The sequence below is a fragment of the Phyllobates terribilis genome, unplaced genomic scaffold (genome assembly GCF_046119375.1).
Source record: "Phyllobates terribilis strain yellow unplaced genomic scaffold, ASM4611937v1 Scaffold_2__4_contigs__length_985480577, whole genome shotgun sequence".
NCBI classification, from domain to species: domain Eukaryota; kingdom Metazoa; phylum Chordata; class Amphibia; order Anura; family Dendrobatidae; genus Phyllobates; species Phyllobates terribilis.
In genome coordinates this window covers 347,513,673-347,536,699 of record NW_027362762.1, presented here as the reverse complement: position 1 = coordinate 347,536,699, position 23,027 = coordinate 347,513,673, and the positions used below count along the sequence as shown (strand labels likewise).

At 41.4% G+C, this 23,027-nt stretch overlaps 1 protein-coding gene across 2 annotated transcripts in view; it reads right to left on the bottom strand.

Moving 5' to 3' along the window:
* Positions 1-23,027, bottom strand: part of CBLB (Cbl proto-oncogene B) — a 235,686-nt gene that overhangs the window by 46,572 nt on the left and 166,087 nt on the right. For both annotated transcript variants that reach the window (XM_073664610.1, XM_073664611.1), the window contains exons 7-12: positions 11,249-11,336; positions 9,204-9,335; positions 5,864-6,064; positions 4,423-4,608; positions 1,530-1,895; positions 1,204-1,292 (exon numbers count right to left, since the gene is read on the bottom strand). In XM_073664610.1, the coding sequence (XP_073520711.1) occupies positions 1,204-1,292; positions 1,530-1,895; positions 4,423-4,608; positions 5,864-6,064; positions 9,204-9,335; positions 11,249-11,336 (1,062 nt within the window). The remainder of the gene's footprint in view (positions 1-1,203; positions 1,293-1,529; positions 1,896-4,422; positions 4,609-5,863; positions 6,065-9,203; positions 9,336-11,248; positions 11,337-23,027) is intronic.

Sequence of the window (23,027 nt, the reverse complement as noted above, 5' to 3'; positions counted from 1 at the left end):
AATTTAAACATCATGTGTCAGGTAAGAGTCAGGAGCCCCCTTTACACATCAGACTGTTGTTTGATACCGGCGATATCAGCCAATTCCAATGACTTTCGTTAAATGAGTATGGGGGCCCTACAAAGTATCTAAGGTGAGCACAGACACTGCAGGTGAACGTGAACAGTCTAGTAAATTATGGACTAAACTGCCGTTAGGAGGTGGCAGCCATGTGTGAGTATATTCAGCTAGTCATTCTGAAAATGCTAATTTTCAGCTGCGTTTTGCAGTACCAGCAAAGTCTATCAGAAACCAGAATTCTCTGTTCACACATCTTGTTTTTTTTTGCTGCGTATTTTGTGCCTTGGTTGGGTTTTTGGAAAATAGAGCATGTCACTTCCATCAGTGTTTTTTCAACCATAGGAAGTAATGGAGGTTGTGAAAAAAACGCATCAAAAACGCACCAAAATTTGCATCGGCATTTTTGCCGGCAAAATAGAATGGGGCTATTTTTTTTTCACAGAACTTTATGAACATGCAAAAATAGAGACAGAAGGACGGTGAAAAAAAAGCTGAAAAAACGCACAAAAAATGCAGCAAAACCCAACATGTGTGAACATAGTCTGATAATAATAAAAAAAAATCTTTATAATTTTTATTGATTTTAAAACTTCGGAATTAGTAAAGCAGTCTCTGTCCTTTTCACTTTCCTTGGTCCCGACCCTGGAGGGAATGCATTTTGCTTTGAGATAGTACAATGAAAGTCTCCACGCCCTAGCCAGCACCGTTCACTATACGAAGGTATCGCCCCCCAGATAATTATTGTATAGAAAAAGAATGGTGCAGTAATGTGATTAGTAGCAAAAATAGTGGCATGGGCAAAATGGTCTCCGTCCAGTGAATAATGCCGGCTACAGGGGCAGAGACTTCACATGATCTGTATGAAAAGACTGAGGAGACAGCTGCTGATAAAGAAGATAGAATCTGCTAAAATAATTCAGAATCTTTAATAGATGCAAATTACAGAGATTTATTTTTGGGAAACTATTTTTATTTCCTGTATCACCCCTGTACCTATGAATCAAGCTAAACTGATGGTAATTCAATTCTTCAGCTTAATTGCATTGTGACACCTGCCAGTGCGGCTTTAAAAACCGCGACTATACAGGCACCGTCTTACGTCTACAGCTTATAGCAGACATTCAGATTTGTTGTAATTCTTACTTTATTGCAGAGTGAATAGTAATTGATGGCGGGGGCGGAGAAAGTCGGGGAGGCACGTCATACTCTTCCATTAAAACATTTGATAAAACCTACAACAGAAACAACAATATAGGTACATAAGTATGTCTGGAAATAAAAAAACATCCTTATAAAAATTTATTCTAGATCTAAAAAAATGCTATCTTTACCCAGCAGTCAGAGCAATTCTTTCCTTGAAATGCACATTAGCAGTCATTTTATAGACTTAAGTCGGTTGTTGAAGATTATGGCACACAAAAAGCTACTGTTCAATTACCCTTCCACACAAGAGGATACAAGATGCTTACCCTAACACTTTCCGAAGGCAGGTCATGATGCTTATGTTTGTGCACGAATCTCGCCTCTGAAGCCAAGTGTCTGATATGTCTTCCATTTAGAACGGAGTTAGCAGTTTTTCCGAGTTTCGGAGAGCTATCAAGTGTTAGACGGCATGCAGCTAAGTGACTGCCCCCCGAAATGTCTCTTGGACACCAGGCTTCAAGGGGCATCGGCTGGTCTCTGCAAGGCACATTTTCTAATTGCTGGACATGTCGACACATTCGGCTGTCAGGTGGGATTGGAGGTGGTCTTTCTGGAGGAGGCGGCGGTTCTCTTAAAGGAGGCGGTGGTGCAGGAAGGGGTTTATCTTGTTTTCGGACCATACAAGGTGATGACTGAAAGACAAAATTTTACATTAAAACTCAAGAGTATTTATCTTCTCATTTTGTTTTAATTGATAGCTACTACATAACTAATTGGCGGGGGTCTGGACCAGGAGACCGCCACCAATTTCATAAAAAGCCACTTTGTGGCGTGCTAAGCTTCTGCCTTCAAGAGCGTGCATAGGTTCAAAATAAGAGCTCATACAGTGCTCTAAGCATGTGCAAGCTGCAGAACTATTTTTTTACTCAATCAGTGGGCATACACTGTGTGCAGAATTATTAGGCAAGTTGTATTTTAGAGGATTATTTTTATTATTGATCAACAACTATGTTCTCAATCAACCCAAAAGACTCATAAATATCCAAGCTTAATATTTTTGGAAGTTGGAGTGTTTTTTTTTTAGATTTGGCTATCTTAGGAGGATATCTGTTTGTGCAGGTAACTATTACTGTGCAGAATTATTAGGCAACTTAATAAAAACCAAATATAATCCCATCTCACTTGTTTATTTTCACCAGGTAAACCAATATCAGTGCACAAAATTTAGAAATAAACATTTCTGACATGCAAAAACAAAAAACAAAAAAATTAGTGATCAATATAGCCACCTTTCTTTATGATGACACTCAACAGCCTTCCATCCATAGATTCTGTCAGTTGCTTGATCTGTTTTCGATCAACATTGCGTGCAGCAGCCACCACAGCCTCCCAGACACTGTTCCGAGAGGTGTACTGTTTTCCCTCCCTGTAGATCTCACATTTTATGATGGATCACAGGTTCTCTATGGGGTTCAGATCAGGTGAACAAGGGGCCCATGTCATTATTTTTTCTTCTTTTAGACCTTTACTGGCCAGCCACGCTGTGGAGTAGTTGGATGCATGTGATGGAGCATTGTCCTGCATGAAAATCATGTTTTTCTTGAACGATACCGACTTCTTCCTGTACCACTGCTTGAAGAAGTTGTCTTCCAGAAACTGGCAGTAGGTCTGGGAGTTGGACTTCACTCCATCCTCAACCTGAAAAAGTCCCACAAGTTCATCTTTGATGATACCAGTCCACACCAGAACCCCACCTCCACCTTGCTGGCGTCTGAGTCGGAGTGGAGCTCTCTGTCCTATACTGATCCAGCCTCTGGCCCATCCATCTGGCCCATCAAGAGTCACGCTCATTTCATCAGTCCATAAAACCTTTGAAAAATCAGTCTTAAGATATTTCTTGGCCCATTCTTGACGTTTTATCTTTTGTTTCTTGTTCAAAGGTGGTCGTTTTTCAGCCTTCCTTACCTTGGCCATGCCCTGAGTATCGCCCACCTTGTGCTTTTTGATACTCCAGTAACGTTGCAGCTCTGAAATATGGCAAAACTGGTGGCGAATGGCATCTTGGCAGCTTCACTCTTGATTTTCCTCAATTAATGGGCAGTTATTTTGCGCCTTTTTTGGCCAAAACGCTTCTTGCGACCCTGTTGGCTATTTGCCATGAAACGCTTGATTGTTCGGTGATCACGCTTCAAAAGTTTGGAAATTTCAAGACTGCTCCATCCCTCTGCAAGACATCTCACAATTTTGGACTTTTCAGAGCCCGTCAAATCTCTCTTCTGACCCATTTTGCCAAAGGAAAGGAAGTTGCATAATAATTAAGCACACCTTATATATAGGGTGTTGATGTCATTAGACAACGCCCCTCCTCATTACAGAGATGCACATCGCCAGATTTACTTAATTGGTAGTTGGCTCTCAAGCCTATGCAGCTTGGAGTAGGACAACATGTATAAAAAGTATCATGTGATCAAAATACTCATTTGCCTAATAATTCTGCACGAGGTGTGTTTGGATCAGGTTCACCATCAATCGGCGACACATATTTGGGACTTTTTAAAGGAAATCTGTGACTAGGTTTCACAATTCAATCTGTACACCTTTTTTAAAAATAGACCGAATGAGGCTAGTGTACATACTTTGAAAAGGACCAGAGGACTAAGTGTCCCGTGCCTACTAGTCAACTGCTTTGTGTAACCCCGCCCCCACTGCTAATTAGCAGCTTTCTGTCAATAAACAGTGTACACAGAACGTGGCCAATCAGTGGTGTGGGCGGGATTATACAGGGCACAGTATTTTGAGCACTGCCACATCTGCAGCAAAGGAAACTGATTTTAACCACAACTGCTGCATCCACTAAACTAAGTGATACATAGCTGGAATCAGGGTCTCTGCCCCTACATTATGCTGCTCTCAGATGATGACAGAATCCCTTTAATTAGTGATGCAATTTGTATTGTGAAATCTGGCTACAGATTTTCCTTTAGGCAATGGGTCATATTTAAACCAAATATGGAAAAACAACCAATAAATATGATATTTTTTTAATCTTGTAAAAGGCTTATAACATAATAGCGATACACTTAACCACTGAAGTTGTAGCGTTATGTGATGCTTATGGAAAGAAAATGAACTGTAGCTCCGATTATCCCCAATTTATATTGTAACTAACAAGTGTGGCTTCAATGACCATGTATGTTCCTCACCCTGTCTGAAGTTTACCTTTGGTGACCCAGTAGGACTGGCACAGGGGGAGCGAGCTACTCCTTTATGAATAAGATCCAGTCGAGGAGGAACTGGTGGTAGGTTGAGGTGAGGGATTTGTAGAGGATCAGGGGGAGTTTTTTTCCTTTGGGAAAGGGGAGACGAACCTGGAGACGTCACCGGTGAATTCTGTCTTTCATTCATCTACAATAAAAAACAAACATTAACAGCAATACTGCAAAAGAAATAAGAGAGGATGAGAATGATGGTAGTGCCCACCGGGGTGGTTGTGTAAGGACCCAAACCCTATAAGAGCCTTAGACTCTGCGGCTACAGGCGCGTGGCTGGTAACAATTCACTTTAATGTAGATATTGCAATACCAGGGCTGTGCTTGAGAGAATGAAGAAGCCTCGATGGTATACAATTAAGGTTTTCATTCACATCAACGCGCTTCGGCACCAGAATGGCGCCTTTTAATAGAATTTAAAGCGAACCTGTCACCAAGAAAATGCAATGCGATCTGCGGGCACCGTGTTATAGAGAAGGAGGAGGTGAGCAGAATGATATGTGACTTTGTGAGAAAAGATTCAGTATAATCTTTATTTATTCATTTATACCTCCGCTCTTTCTGGGATTTCCGGTCCAGTGGGCGGTCCTATCAGGGACTGACAGCTCTTTCTGTATGCACACTTATATAAAGATAGCTGTCATTGATAGCCCCGCCCACTGGACCAAAAACCACAGAAAGAGCAGAAAATTAAATGATGAAAATACAGGTTATACCTAGTCTTTTCTCACAACACTATACATTAATCTGCTGAGCCCCCCCTGCGTTATAACATGATGCCTGCAGATTACACTGTATTTTCATGGTGACAGGTTCCCTTTAACAGTCATACTGCCAGATTTTCAAAGTAAATGGTAAAAATCCAGGTAAAAAAAAACAAATCAATTGACAATGCCATTTGTTATTTTACCTTGAAAAAGGCGCCAGTTTGATACCGAAACGCATTGGTGTGAATAAAAACCTTAACTGTATACCATCAAGGCTTCTTCATTTCCACAAGCGCAGCCAAGGCACCGTGATATCTCCACTAAAGTAGCGCACTGGTAATAGGGTGTGAAGTTGCAAATGATGCATAGAAGGATGGAGCGTGCAACAATTACAATAAAAAAGAACAACTGTGTGGTTAACAACTGCATTGTTGGAGCAGGGAAAATAATAATAAAAAAAAAATACAAATGTAACATCTGGCTGCTACAGTAAATTACCAGGGGAACAAAAAATGGCATATGTGACTATACCCTTAGGTGGCGTTGCTAAATGGTACAGCACAAGAAATCTGCCTGCTCCCTGTCGAATCTCAGATGTGCCGCCAGCTTGGTACCATGGTGTACTGGGAGGTATAGTTAAATGTCCATGTTTAGTTATGGTTTAATGAATTATAATGACATTACCTTTCTCACACAGGCAAGTCGGTTCATTATCAAGCACTCTTCCCGCTCATCATCATCATCAAAATCCAGCATGGGCATACATAAAATATCTAAATTACTAATACTCCTGCTCTCATCTCTTGGATCAAAAGGATCAACTATAATTGGTTCTGTACCCTTGATTTCACAACGGCAGAAAGGACATCCCTGTCCATCAGATTCCTATAATAAAAAAAAAAGGAATAAAAAGTCGGATTATGTTGCACATATTTATTACAAAAAATCAATTGCAATGCATATGTAAAAAAATAAAAGCTACACTGACTCAAAGTGTTTGTGCACATTTTTCTAATGCTTTTATTAATGCCGCTACCATGAATAATTTCTAACCACACAAGCATTTTTCTTACGTGTGGAGCACTACTTACATAATGGATATAAGGGTCAGCGAGGTCCCATGTCACGGGGAGAATGCAGTCTGATATAGGAGATTTGATGGGGCATGCTGAGTTTTTTTCATAGACTCCGCATACATTTACCATTGTCTTTTCATACCGTGCTATACATGGCCACATTGATAAGCAATAAAATCATAAACTGGACTTGTGTTATCAAGATCCTAAATACATAAAGGCACCTTGAAGACAAATGTATAATATTACATATATCAGCAAACTTGGACCTTACTGCTCTGTATTTATCTCGACAACTCTAAAAATCTGGGCAAATACATCAAATGTATGTACTGCGCTCCATTCACCCAACGGAGGTTATACGAGTGCACTTTTGGCCAAATTCGAGGTGGTTTGCGTTTTTATCTACTGTATAGGAACGTGTATCAGAAAGCACTAGTCTATATTATGGTATGCTGCAAAAGAAATGAATAGCAGATTGCAGATTTTCATTGTTTTTACATTTCAAGTCAATAGGCGACATATGCCACTGTATGTCAGTACATAAAGGTGAATTAAGCCACATCACAAATGTTAGCTATTAGCACGTCTACACACTACAACAATTATAGCACCACTAGGGTTAATAAGTATGTGACTAACCAAACTAACCCCACTAATAACATATACTCTTTATTAAATATGCATTGAAAAGTGCATAAACCAGCGAATAATAGAGAATATTCTGGAAGTCTATGAATCGAGCTCAGCACATGGAAAGAAAATATTTTTTCTTGGCTGTACCAATCTGTTTCTGTGTTCTGCGCGCAGTGGCACAGAGGTGTGGACCCCCAGAGTAAGATCAACTTGCCATGGCTTTAGAATTGCTTAAAGCACCACTCCAATATTATTTTTTTTACTGCTGGAGTGTTGTTACTCATCTAAGTTTCCTGCCCTCAATCTTATACTTACCAGCCACCATCTTTATCGCTTTTCGGCGCTGCTCCAGTCGTCTTCGCAGGTTGTGACCTGTAGGATCGCTCCAGTGTTTTGCTTGAGGTCACAACTCAATATTAGTTTATGAGAACAAGAGCAAGGCCCTCACAGACTTACATTAAGAGCTTGTGACTTCCGGCTACCTCTGACTTCCGATCAGTAATAAGTTGCGATCACAAGATGTGGTGCATTACCATAGCGGCACCGGGAAGAGCAAAGACGGCAGCTGGTCAGTATAAGACTGGGGGCAGGGAACTGGCACTACTCACACCTCTAAAGCGCTGAAATAAGAAAAAAAAAAAACACTGCAGTGGTGCTTTAACCTTTTCCTGATAAGGTCAATTTCCGCTTTTATGCTTTCGTTTTTCTTATCCTTCTTTCCACAACCAAAACTTTTTTATTTTTCTGTTTACATAGACATATGAGGGCTTATTTTTGCGAGACGAGATGTACTTTTGAATTACATCATTCATTTAACCACAAAGTGTACTGGAAACTGGAAAAAAATGCCAAGTGTGGTGAACTTATGAAAGAAACAATATTCTGACATTTTTTAGGAATTGCTTTTATGGCGTACATTGTGTGGTAAAATTGACCTCGCAATATGATTCTCCTCATCAGTACAATTACGGCGATATCAAACATGTCCAATTTTTTTATTATTTTAGTGGTGAAAAATAAATCAGAAGTTTGAAAAAAAAATTGTTGGGGGCCCTATGTTCCGACTTCTGTAACATTTTCATTTTTCAGTCGATGGAGCCTGTGAGGGCCTTTTTTTTGCGGGGTGAGATGACATTTTCATTGATACCATTTTGGAACAGATAAGACTTTTTGTTTGCCTGCTATAGCCATTTTTGTATTACAGCAACCAAAAAACACAATGCGTTTTGAATTTTTTTCCGCTTACGGTGTCTACCAACTGGGTTAATTATTTTTATATTTTGATAGATTGGACTTTTCTGAACGTGGTGATACCATATATGTGTATTTATAAAAATTTTTACTATGTTTATTTTTAATGGGGGAAAAGGTGGGTAATTTGAACTTTAATGTTTTTGTTTTTTTACTTTTCACTTTATTTTTTTAGACTTGAACCTGCGATCGTCTGATCGCTTGTGCTATATACAGCAATACTACAGTGTTGCTGCATATAGTAAAAATAATGGACTCCTTTGAAGCCCGCCCACAGGCTGGATTTCAAGGTAGCTCCGTAATAACAAGCAAGGAAATCTTCAACAAACCCCTGGCTGTCATACCAACCCACCGATGAAGTCTCGGGCATGCCGATGAGCGCATTGAATTACGCACCTCTATGCTAGCGCGCTGTTAAAGCTGCTGTTATAGTTTGACGGGGCATTTAACAGGTTAACAATCGTGGGCAGCGCTTCGTTCCATCCGCGATTGTCAGAGGCAGGTCCCCACACCTGCCGGGTATGGGGCGAGCTCAATCCATGAGCCCAGCTACTGACTTGCGCTGTACATGTACGGCAGATGTCGATAAGAGGTTTATGTTGCTGGTGCCCCATTTCATGCAGAGAGATCCCATGTCTGACAGGGTCTTTAATGCTGGTACTTATGCCCTGGCCAAAATTCTAGAAAACTAAATGCAGCCAGGAAAGCACAAGAGGCAGAAGAATCCTTGGTTTCCTTGTACTTGCTATGTTTTTTGGGGAAAGCCAGAGATCATATTTCTTAAAGATTTGTTTTTTGTATGAAAAATGGATTTCTGTAAGTTCCTTTCCAGAGTTGAAGAGTTTATAAGATATTTGGAAAATATACTGTACTGTGAATACTGCGAAGAGTTTTTCGAATTCTCATTAAATTAGAAAATCTGCTCCCCTCAGTCCTTACAGTCAAGGTAACAATATAAAAAAGTCACCTTCTAACAGCGTAAAAGTGAGGCATTAAGAAGTAACTAACACACCTGCTCATATAAAACGAGAGCAGTACAATTTAATGTGTAATGACAGTACCTGCCAAGACGTGAGACATGAAGTGCACATCAAGTGCCCACAGGGCTCAATCTTCACATCTTTGTCATTTTCTGCACATATTTTACACAGCTGAAACGTTGAGCCCATTTCACAGTACAATTCATATTGTTCCTGGAAGTGAAAAATTGTCAAGATATGAATACAAAAATAGAAGCTAAATAATAACTATCGAGTAATAATTAGTCTAAAACCCAAAATAAAGGTGTTAAGGGTGTAAAATAAGCAAATAACACCTTAAGAGGAAGAGGACTAGAACATTAGGGCCACCTATAGGGGGGAACAATCCTACAAATCAATACTGACCCTTTAAAAGGGAATTTATCAGCAGGATTTTACCCCCAAACTATTTATATGTTCATGTAGCTCTTTCAAGGACAAGTCCAGCAATACCATTACATGGCCAGTCTGTTCCTCAACTACTGAAAAATCAGGGTTTGAATTGATATGTAAATGGTTATTGTAGATCTGAAGCCTCTGTCACTCCAGCTCTATTCCCTGCCCAGCACCCACTCGTCTAGCTTGACTGACAGTCTCTGTTCTGTGTGACATTAGGCAAAGGAGCAGTCAGTCAAGCAAGAGTATGCAGGCAGGGCTGGGAATATAGCTGGACTGATGGAGGCTTCAGATTGTCAGTAGCCATTTGCATATCAATTCAAATGCCGATTTCTCAGAAATAGAGGAATGGACTGGCCATATAAAGGTATCACTGGACTTGTTTTTGAAAAAGCTACATTAACATATGAATAGTTTGTGTTGTGTTATCATGCTGACACATTGAGCATTTTCACATAACTTAGGACAAAAAAGCAAATCAGACACTCCATTTTCAGACAAGTGTTTTGTAGGAATTTGCACCTCATCAGCGCAAAGCAAGAGGTTTGATTTGCAAAGTAGGTGGTCTTGATTTCTAGCTGAGAGGCCACTAACAGGAAGTCCAAGGGGGAATGTGTTTCCTTGTGGAGAATGCCAATCGGTATAAGGAGCTTTATAGGCCATGTATTGCTCCCTGGGAATTTAAATGCAAATATCCTCTTCAGACAGGAAGAGAACTGGAACTCTAGCACCACCTATTGGGGGTAGCAATTCTAAAAATCAATATCAACCCTTTAATGAGCCTTGCCAAAGAGGAGTGTTGCATGGCCTTTAAGTATACTTAAGCTGGCTTGACATTCTCCACAAGGAGAAATGTTCCCCCAAAAGACTTTAAAATATTTCATAACCTGGTTAGCACAGGGCTCCCTCAATAAAATAGCAGAACCAAACGCTTAATAGGATTCATTATAGGAATAATGGACTAAACTTGTTACAAGTTACAGAGGCCTCTCTCTAAGCAGTGATGCAACTTGTTGGCAAACCTGTTCTTTTGAGGTTAAAATCCTAAAATTAAGGGAATTTGTGAAAACCTTAGTACCACCATGATAGAATTTGAAGGTACTATACATTGCGCTAAGAATTTGAAGGTACTATACATTGCGCTACATTTCCAATCTTCTAGTTTTTTGAAAAAAAAATTGATCAAATATTAAACTAAAATAAGCATCAATTAATGAAATGATGCCGAAATATAACATGTCCACACAGGTCATGGACGATAGGCATAGCATGGCCTACAAGGCACAATCAGAAGGTGTCGCTGCACAGAGTCTCAGTGCCAGCTCCTCATAATTCTATACAAGAGCATTCATGTTCTCATTCACTACCAGTCCTAATCGGCTATTATTATGAGAAAGCTGTCATCTTACATATAGTAATTAACAAATTCACCAGCTTTTCTAAAATGTACAGCACAAAAATGAGATAAGATTAATAGATGGTAGGATCGATAGATGGAAATTCTGTACCAACTGATGAAGTCTAAGTGTAAGAAGTTAATGCTAGGCTTTATAGCAGATACCAAAGTTCTGGTGTGGTTCTACGATCTCTCATACACTCAGAATATCATTCATAAAATATCTACAAAATATAATGGAATCAATAAATGGAAAGCTTCCTGCTAAGAAATGAAAGCAGAAATGAGAACATACCTGGGTTACTTTGATGTGATCATGTGGCGTGGGCTCACATAGACCTGTCAAGTCCGGATTGTAGCTTCGTCCATCAGGATATAGGTAACTGAAAATGTAAAAAAATAAGTTAGAGAAAATGTAAAAATGGGTTAACTGGCAGCCTGGATCAGATACTGTTCTGCACGATTGCAGCCAGGCAGGTTCTCTCTGAAGTGCTGCGGCGTTTCAGAGACAACTTACTTTGAAAAGCCGGCCAGTGACTATGTTGGAGGCAAGTCGCCAGCCGACTTACCCCCCGCACACCTCCAGCTGGCTGACAGATTTCTCCCAGTGAGTGAATATAGACATAGAGTTGTAAGTCAAAGGGATGGGGCAGGGAGAAGACACCAGGGATCTACCTCACCAGAGTCATCCAAGACACATAGTTAAACATCCTTTGAAAAGTCAGATAATTCTCAAATGCTGCAGAACTTCAGAGTAAAACATGTCTGGCCAGAACCGAGCAAAACCAATTGCTGATTCATGCCGACTGTGGTTCAGACAGCATGAATCTGATGACAGGTTCCCTTTAATCACATATTGTAGGTAATTTATATCATAAAGCAGACCTGTTACTCCTTCATTGGAATCCATTAAAGATCACTATAATTTATTTCAACCTAACCCAAGATCTAAGGTTTGGAAAGGGTATTAAGGTTTGTAGGATGTAGGCTTTTGTAGCCATCCGTCATTAGAGGCAGTGTAATCCATTTGCTGCTAAAAAGGAACACAAGTTTTCAAAATAGCCCAAATCTCTTTCAATGTTAGACAGCTTTGCACACATTTTTTTTATTGTTCATTTGCCTCCTACATGCAAAGTTGAGCAACTTTCATTAAAAATGTTCTACCATTTTTCTGCTGTGCGGCATCTTGAAGTCCTTTATCTACGGTAATTGAGTACTCTGCAAAAATGTTACAAGTCCATCAGAGCCCCTGCTCCTGGATCTGATGGCTCTCTGCTCTCTCACTCTGTTCTCTTAGTGTTAGAGATAGCAGGAGGGGGTGTATACAGATCTCCACAGAATGGAGAGGGGAGAAGGTATTTCCAGACTAGGGAGGGCAGAGAAAACAGGCTATAGATGAGAAAAGAACATGAAGAGAAAATAAATGTTGATGGAAAGTGCGCTGATGAATGAACTATAATGAAGACAGCCGTACTCTCGACACACAGAGACCTCACATCTAGCATATATTACTAGAACAGACACTCCCAGAAGAGAAAAAAAACTAAAACTTGAACCAGGCTGCAGACTGCATATCAGAGGATCTGACTTGGAATGAATGATTTAATGAAGACTGCAGAATGAAAATTAGTGTAATTTTATTAACTAAGTATATATAGAAATATTTTTTCGAAGTCAAAGTTGTCCATAGTCTTTAAAATAAGCAAAGAAGAAATAAATCCACTAGGTCTCCCAAATTGCATATTACATGACCTTTTGAAGGATCGCAATCGGAGATCTGGAGAATTCTGATGAACTGATATTTAAAGTATATTGGAAAATTGGACTTGTCTTTTATAAAAAAAAATGATGAAACTGTCCCAGCCATTTAAATAGTGGATAGTCTATGGGGTAGTGTAGTCTCTTCGGCTACACAGTGACTGAGCACTTCTATGTGAGTGTATATATGCAAGGTGAACAAACCTCTGGACCTACTAGCTACTGAGCAGTGAGCCTAGGAGTAAGTCCTCCAAAAACTAATACTGCACAATATAGGACAGTGATCTTCAGGGGTTCAAACACAGTGATAAACTAAAAGGCAATTAAAAAGAAGAGGCATAAGGTAGAAGAAAAAAATGTATCATATATTAGAATTTTATGAAAATTTGTTTCCCTTGTTAGTTACATGGCAGTGTAATATTATGCAGCTCAGTATAGTGATCTGTCCAAGTTAAAAATAATAATAAAGTTTACAATAACTTTCAGCACATTTAGTTACTTATTATCACTCATACATCATTACTAAAAGCTAAAGTTCACATTTAAAATCGCAGGCTAAAAAAAACCAAACATGTGGGCTCTAGCGTGCCTCTGTCTTCAGGCCATATTACATAAAAGTCGTTATAGCCAGACCATCTCATTTGTATGGGGGTCTCCAGAATCTTTTCCGACAGATGATGTCAAGGAAGAGAATAATTGGGCAGTTTTATTTCAATCTCCTGATCCTTTTTCTTTAAGGGGAGATAAGCTTTCGGCGGATTATTCGTGTGTTTCCCATGGGAAGAGATAGCTTATGTGTATGGTAAGGTTGCGGGATATAGCTGTCTACCGGAGGAATGTTCGTCTGACAGTGAGCTTATGGGCAACTTTAAAGTCAAGAAAAGAATAAAAGGAGTCTGTTAGAAGTTTTGCAAAACAGCTGACAATACTAGATGGACAAGTGGGGTCTGTAGAGGGGTATCTGTGTATTTTTACACTATCAGCTAGAATGAAAATGCAGTTTTAACCACCATTGTGCTGCAATCATGTGTCCAGAAGGAGGTTCCTTGATGTGCAGAGCCCAGGGCTCTAAGCACTAAACGCTCTCCATCTCTGCTATGGAGTGATGGCTTTGGCGTCCACCCATGAGACTGCTAAGATCTGACTCCCAGAGGGGCGCACTGTTGGCCGGTGTTCCGTATATAGCCATGGACACAGCATATGAAGGGAGCGCATTTGGGGCACTTGTGATCATGGCGGGAAGGGATTAATACTTCTTCATAGTCTTGCTGATACGAAGAACATATACACTTGTAGGATCAACACTGGAGACAGACTCCTTTTAAACTAGGAATGAGGACTAATGTCCCATTTGTAGAGTGAGATGGTATAGGTTTCTGCTATACGTAAAAAGGACGCAATTAACACAGTAATGCTCTAAAAAGATACATTCTAACAGTTATGCTCAGATTTCAGTATTTTATAGTATTAGTAGGATGCAGCTCTCTATGAGATTAGTATGGTTTATACGCTCTGTGAAGAACATGACACATAGCCTTGTTGTTTCATGCCTTGTGGCCGCCATCTTTGATATCGGTGTTTGCCCTGAAGGCCTATCGCAGAGGTTTCATTCAGAAAGCAAACAGAAACGGAGATAAAAGTAGAAAGGCCTAGCAGGTAGCACTTCATATCACTAACTGGAAATAGATCAATCAGATCCTAGATTGAAATCTTGAGACAGTAAATTATTTAAGATCCCTATATATAAACATAACGACACATACTGTATATCTGGCTATGTGCACGTCCACTTTGTTATCAAAGCTTTGCAAAACTGATTAAATGTTTTATTATCCTACTTAAAAGGGTTGTCCACTACTGGAAAACCTCTTATTAATGGATTAATGGAGGTTAAAAATATATATACAGGTGCATCTAACAAAATTAGAATATCATCAAAACGTTAATTTATTTCAGTTCTTCAATCCAAAAAGTGAAACTCATATATTATATAGAGTCATTACACAAAGTGATCTATTTCAAGAGTTTATTTCTGTTAATGTTGATGATTATGGCTTACAGCTAATGAAAACACAAAAGTCATTATCTCAGTAAATTAGAATACTTTTTAGCAACAGCTTGAAAAATGTTTTTATAATCCAAAATGTTGGCCTACTGAAATGTATGTTCAGTAAATGCTCTCAAAACTTGGTCGTGGCTCCTTTTGCATCAATTACTGCATCAATGCGGCGTGGCATGGAGGCGATCAGCCTGTGGCACTGCTGAGGTGTTATGGAAGCCCAGGTTGCTTTGATAGCAGCCTTCAGCTCGTCTGCATTGTTGGGTCTGGTGTCTCATCTTCCTCTTGACAATACCCCATAGATTCTCTATGGGGTAAAGGTCAGGCGAGTTTGCTGGCCAATCAAGCACAGTGATACTGTTGTGTTTAAACCAGGTATTGGTACTTTTGGCAGTGTGGACGGGTGGCAAGTCTTGCTGGAGAATGAAATTTCCATCTCCAAAAAGCTTGTCGGCAGAGGGAAGCATGAAGTGCTGTAAAATGTCCTGGTAGACGGCTGCGCTGACTTTGATCTTGATAAAACACAGTGGACCTACACCAGCAGATGACATAGCTCCCCAAACCATCACTGATTGTGGAAACTTCACACTAGACCTCAAGCAGCTTGGGTTGTGGCCTCTCCACTCTTCCTCCAGACTCTGGGACCTTGATTTCCAAATGAAATGCAAAATTTACTTTTCATTTACTTAATGTCAATGACTGCCTTCTGGACATCTGTCAAGTCAGCAGTCTTCCCCATGATTGTGGAGCCTACTGAAACAGACTAAGGGACCTTTTTAAATGCTTAGAAAGCCTTTGCAGATGATTTTTGTTAATTATTCTAGTTTACTGAGATAATGACTTTTGTGTTTTCATTGGCTGTAAGCCATAATCATCAACATTAACAGAAATAAGCACTTGAAATAGATCACTCTGTTTGTAATGACTCTATATAATATACGAATTTCACTTTTTGTATTGAAGTACTGAAATAAATTAACTTTTGATGACATTCTAATTTTATGAGATGCACCTGTATATTGTAGGGAGTCAAACTCTTTGGTAGCTGCTGAGATCCAGACAGGCATGAGTTTTCATGTCAAACAGGATAATGTTTATTTTCTGGCATAAATTTTATCCATAAAGAAAACAGCTTTTCTTCGGAAAAAAAACGTTCAAAAACGAAAACATGTCCTTTCTCAAGGTAGGCCCAATAATGTAGGACGGTCTCAGCCACAGAGCAGCACAGGCAACACATACCCTCAGGCATAGTCTCTCCACCATTAACAATCTATTTCTCACCAATACTACAGACTCTGGCTTCTCGGCTGAGCTAGTCTCAGTTTGGTCACACAAAACAGATATCGTTCATAGCAACCAGTGATACTGGCAGTTTGGTGCACAAGGCCTGTGCAGTTTCTCCTCAGAGAGATTCTGGCTCTCTGCAGCGCCAATACAACCCACTCTGGTCAGCTTCCCCCAGCTGACAGACGAAAAATGGACACAGGGCATGGCTCTAGACATGGCTAGCCAGGTGCACGTAATCAGGACCTCCAGTGCTAGGCTTAAACCCTGTCCTGTCCTTCCTAATTTTATATATATATATATATATATATATATATATATATATATACACTGCTCAAAAAATAAAGGGAACACTTAAGCAACAGAATATAACTCCAAGTAAATCAAACTTCTGTGAAGTCAAACTGTCCACTTAGGAAGCAACACTGATTGAGAATCAATTTCACATGCTGTTGTGCAAATGGAATAGACAATAGATGGAAATTATTGGCAATTATCAAGACATCCTCAATAAAGGAGTGGTTCTGCAGGTGGGGACCACAGACCACATCTCAGTACCAATGCTTTCTGGCTGATGTTTTGGTCACTTCTGAATGTTGGTTGTGCTTTCACACTCGTGGTAGCAAGAGACAGACTATACAACCCGCAGAAGTTGCTCAGGTAGTGCAGCTCATCCAGGATGGCACATCAATGTGAGCTGTGGCAAGAAGGTTTGCTGTGTCTGTCAGCGTAGTGTTCAGAGGCTGGAGACGCTACCAGGAGGCAGGCCAGTACACCAGGAGACATGGAGGGGGCCGTAGGAGGGCAACAACCCAGCAGCAGGACCGCTAACTCCGCCTTTGTGCAAGAAGGAACAAGAGGAGCACTGCCAGAGCCCTGCAAAATGACCGCCACAAATGTGCTTGTGTCTGCACAAACGGTTAGAAATCGACTCCATGAGGGTGGTATGAGGGCCCGACGTCCACAGATGGGGGTTGTGCTCACAGCCCAACACCGTGCAGGACGCTTGGCATTTGCCACAGAACACCAGGATTGGCAAAGTCGCCACTGGCGCCCTGTGCTCTTCACAGATGAAAGCAGGCTCACACTGAGCACATGTGACAGACGTGACAGAGTCTGGTGACGCCGTGGAGAGCGATCTGCTGCCTGCAACATCCTTCAGCATGACCGGTTTGGCAGTGGGTCAGTAATGGTGTGGGGTGGCATTTCTTTGGAGGGCTGCACAGCCCTCCATGTGCTCCCCAGAGGTAGCCTGACTGCTATTAGGTACTGAGATGAGATCCTCAGAGCCCTTGTGAGACCATATGCTGGTGCGGTTGGCCCTGGGTTCCTCCTAATGCAGAACAATGCCAGACCTCATGTGGCTGGAGTGTGTCAGCAGTTCCTGCAAGATGAAGGCATTGAAGCTATGGACTGGCCCGTCTGTTCCCCAGACCTGAATCCGATAGAGCACATCTGGGACATCATGTCTCGCTCCATCCAACATGACTCCACAGACTGTCCAGGAGTTGGCGGATGCTTCAGTCCAGGTCTGGGAGGAGATCCCACAGGAGACCATCCGTAACCTCATCAGGAGCATGCCCAGGCATTGTAGGGAGGTCATACAGGCACGTGGAGGCCACACACAATACTGAGCCTCATTATGACTTGTTTTAAGGACAATACATCAAAGCTGGATCAGCCTGTAGTGTGTTTTTCCACTTTAATTTTGGGGGTGACTCCAAATCCAGGCCTCCATTGGTTAATAAATTTGATTTCCATTGATGACTTGTGTGTGATTTTGTTGTCAGCACATTCAACTTTGTACAGAACAAAGTATTCAGTGAGAATATTTCATTCATTCAGATCTAGGATGTGTTATTTGAGTGTTCCCTTTATTTTTTTGAGCAGTGTATAAAAGAAGACTGATACCCCCAACTATGAAGGGGTCAACATCCTATAAGGGTATCACATAAGTGCAAATGACAATCAGCGACAGTTAGTTTTCATCTACTCGAGGCGCGATACATATGGAAATACCTATAGTGACTATGTAGTAGGTTAAAACCTTATAAGCTGCAGTAATTATATTGAGTTGTTCATAACAGATTCTCTACAGTATAGAGAAAAATAAGAAAACCAGTGTGTACCGCTGGTGCTGACCTACAATCCACAGCTAGCGGTACTAAGAAATACTACATCATATTCTACACAAAGATGAAAGTCTGAAAAGAATTGTCTCAAACCCTCCTCTGCTATGTTACAGAAACTTCCAAACACGAAAAACATTATGATCTGGAGTTCATTGCCCTCTGTTACACAAAAAGGAACTATTGTGCAATGGAAGGAGAGGTAAAACCTGTTTTCATATAATGACCACAGACAGAACACAGATCCCAATGCACAGCAGCGCTATAAGGTTCCTCCTGTGAATATGAGAAGGTATATTTGTACAGACAGGGTGTATATATGAATAGGGATCATCATTATTTTTAGGTAGTATTGTGCGTCTCAGACACTTATTGTTCAGAATTTTACCCAATTACAAGAAGGTGTCGATGACTGTAAAGTGTTTTCTGCATTGTCACAATAAGGGTATGTGCCCACGTAGCGTTTTACAAGAGTATATGCTGCGGAATTTCCGCAGCGTAAACGCTTGGTAATCCGCCCCCTATGGTCCCCAATGACAAGCCGCAATGTCAATGCCCATGCTGCGGATTTTTCCGCAGCGTTTATGCTGCGCTCAAAAATCCGCAGCATGTCCATTAATTTTGCGGACACGCAGCGTAATCGCCGCCATTTACTTGCATTGAAACGCATAATATACGTGTCAGTACATTTGTACACACGGATTATATGCGTTTCAATGTGCGGATGGTACCCAAGTCTGGAGGAGAGGAGACTCTCATTCAGACCTGGGTACCATAGAACCTGTAAAAAAAAGAATTTAAAATAAAAAATAAAGTTTATACTTACCTTCTGATGTCCTCCCGGTGTCTTGCAATGCTCACGCTGTTGTGAAGGACCTGCCATGACGTCACTGAGTCATGTGACCCATCACATGGCTCAATGACGTCACCGCAGGTCCTTCACACCACCGCGAGCCGCCCAACACACCGGACGCGGCAGAGAGAACACCGGGAGGACACCAGAAGGTGAGTATAAACTTTATTTTTTTATTTTTTACCATTTTATTCTTTCTTTTTAACTAACTTGGTCACACTACTATAAATCCATGCCGGTTGCATGGATTTATATAGTGTGAACAAGTTGTCAAGCACTTTTCCAACTGATGCTAAAATCGCTTGGAAAAGCGCTAGATAACCCGCATGCAAAAATTCATGCAAAGACGCTTGACAAACGCTTCTACCTGGCGGGAAAAACGCATGTAAAATCTGTATGCGTTTTTCCTGCCAGGGAGAAGCGTAAAAAATATGCAGCATTTCTGCATCGTGGGCACATAGCCTTAGGCAGATCGGCCTTCAGGGGAAAAAAAACTATTTTTTTCTTATTATAACTTAGCTTTTATTTTTGATTATGGCAGAAGTATTCTCCTGGCAGTAAAACGGTTAATCCCCCCTTACCTACGAGGGCACCCAATTACGTAGATTACATTCAAGATTGAAAATCTACAGATGTTACAGAAACAAGCAAAATATGGCATCGCTTACACTTCCAGCGCGCTATTCAGCAAGTCAAGCAGTCCCAGTTGCCAACACAAGTCTGTCACTTCAGACGCCAAGTACAATTTATTTCACATTGTGATAAAATCTTTGATATTTCTGCTACATTGTACATGATCGGGACATCTTCCAACCAGGAAATGGGATGATTATTTTTCCTGATAAACTATGTCAGCTTCTACTTTCAACGCGCAGTTTAAATCCAGAAAATAAATATCTTTTTGATCCCGTGCACAAACACGTATCATTGTAAATAGGGGAAAAAAAGGATCAAATAAAACCTTTAGTCAACTCGCACGGTCTATTAACAATGTGGGTTACTGGATAAAAAGTACTCCCGGCGACTCTGCCCTAGAATAAAGTACGTAGTATCAGACGATAGTGACACATGAAGGTCATTGTCCATGAACTTATTTATAATATCAAGGATTTCTTATAGCTGACATAAACATTCACGAAAAATATCTTGATCCGTAAATCTGGACAAGTTTTTGTAAATTTGACATCTGTAATTGCGCAGACAGATCTATTTAACACGGAGACCAAAAAATCAGACGTTCATAGTATACCCCCATCAATGCGCGTCTTTCCACAGCCACTCCATAGAATTAAAATCTAGCATCTTTGTGTAGATATATAACACAATGTACCAAGACAAACACATTTTTTCCCCCAAAATGACATTATGATATTTTATAGTTTGATCCAAGCCTAGGCTTTTATAGTGGGGTGGCTCGAACCTCTAGAAAACCCATGAATGAAGGGGACAGCAGTGATTTAGCTCCCCGATACGTATGCCACATAGCTTTGCTCCCAACTAGAATGGGACCATGAAGGTCTGCCATGTGCCATATATTCAATAAATATACAGGAAAATATACCTCTTCATAATAGATAGACCTCTGCTATGGTCAAGACTTATAGTCACAGGGTCACGGTTTCCTCCATTCTTCACTCAATCCATGTGCAGACCATAGCCCATTGTATTTTCACCACTGTCTTGAAAGAACAGAGCCCTGCCCTGAAGCACAATATCACATTTTTCCCTGATAGTGATACAGCATCATGACATGCATTAAGTTTCGGAACATATGCCCCCTTCCTCAAGCGTGCAGATGTCCCTATCCCAGCTACTTTTCAGGTCACAAGTCTAGATAAATATATCTGATTGGTATAGAACAATCCCTTCCAAGACCAATTGATCTTATTAATTACTTTGGGGCCTTAAAATCAATTGGAGCAAATCTGTGGTTATGCCACTTATAGGTAACATAACCGAACCATTTTTTGGGGGATTACAGGTAGTACAAAAATTCAAATATCTAGACATTATAATTAATCAAAACCAAATTATGGACCTGAAGGATAATGCGTACCCCATAAAGGATATGATGAGGAAAAAATGTGACAGTTGGTCCCAACTTCCATTGTCTGTAGCGGGAAGAATTAACTTACCATATTTTTCGGACTATAAGACGCACCGGACCCTAGGACGTACCTAGGTTTTAAAGGAGGAAAATAGCAAAAAAATATTTAAGCAAAAAATGTGGTCATGATGCCTGTTATGGGGGAGGGGGTCTGCTGCTGACACTGGTATTGGGGTAATGTCCCCCAATTCTGTTAATATCCTCCATCCTGGTATGTATGGCCCTCCTTCCTGGTATAAGTGGCCCGCATCCCATCCTGGTATGCATGGTACCCCTTTATCCCCCATCCTGGTATGCATGGCACCCCTTTATCCCCCATCCTGGTATGCATGGCACCCCTTTATCCCCCATCCTGGTATGCATGACACCCCTTGACCCCCCATCCTGGTATGCATGGCACCCCTTGATCCCCCATCCTGGTATACATGGCACCCCTTTAGCCCCCATCCTGGTATACATGGCACCCCTTTATACCTCATCTTGGTATGCATGACACCCCTTGATCCCCCACCCTGGTATGCATGGCACCCCTTTATCTCCCATCCTGGTATGCATGGCACCCCTTGATCCCCAACCCTGGTATGCATGGCACCCCTTTATCTCCCATCCTGGTATGCATGGCACCCCTTGATCCCCAACCCTGGTATGCATGGCACCCCTTTATCCCCCATCCTGGTATGCATGGCACCCCTTTATCCCCCATCCTGGTATGCATGGCACCCCTTTATCCCCCATCCTGGTATGCATGACACCCCTTGATCCCCCATCCTGGTATGCATGACACCCCTTGATCCCCCATCCTGGTATGTATCACACCCCTTGAGCCCCCATCCTGGTATGCATGGCACCCTCTGAGCCCCCCATCCTGGTATGCATGGCACCCTCTGAGCCCCCTATCCTGGTATGCATGGCACCCTCTGAGCCCCCCATCCTGGTATGCATGGCACCTTGTGAGCCCCCATCCTGGTATACATGACACCCTTTCAGCCTCCATCCTGGTATGTATGGCACCCTCTGAGCCCCCATCCTGGTATGCATGGCACCCTCTGAGCCCCCATCCTGGTATGCATGACACCCTCTCACTGTGTGAGACGCTGTGCTGGAATAGTCACTGCTCCCCACGCCGGGACTCTGCATGGGGAGCAGTGACCATTCAGTCTCTTCACCAGCTGGCACACGGTACCGCAGCGTGGCTGCTACTGCCGCTCTGTGGTCAGTGTACCCGCTATTAAAGACCATGGATATTCACTACAACCCATGGGAGTGGGTTGTAGGGAATATTCATGAGCTTTAATAGCGGGCACACAGACCGCAGAGCACAGCAGGAGCCGCGCTGCGGTACAGTGTGCTGGCTATTTAGAGAAATTAATATTCATTGCTCTCCACGCCCATGGGCGTGGGGAGCAGGGAATATTCATTTTCTTTAGTAGCGAGCACAGAGTAGGCTGCCCCGCTGATCCCCAGCTGCTGCTCCCCACACCCACCACGATGCGGCCATACATATAGTAATATATATAATATTGGGACTATAAGACGCACCCCCCACTTTCCTCCAAGAGTTTGAAGGAAAAAAGTGCGTCTTATAGTCTGAAAAATACGATAATCAAAATGATCATCCTTCCAAAATGTCTGTATGTATTAGAACATTCTTCCATTAAAATCCCCAAAGAATTTTTTTGGAAACTGCATGGCATAATGGCAACATTTATATGGGGCTCAGCAAGGCCCAAACTAAGTATTGGATCTCTGCAGAGACCCAAGGATCAAGGGGGTAGCGCGGTGCCTGATCTATTTCTCTATTATTTAGCTGGTCAGATACGATATTTGAAGTGTTGGATAAGCAGTGATAAACTAACTAATGCAGAAGCACATCTTATACATTCT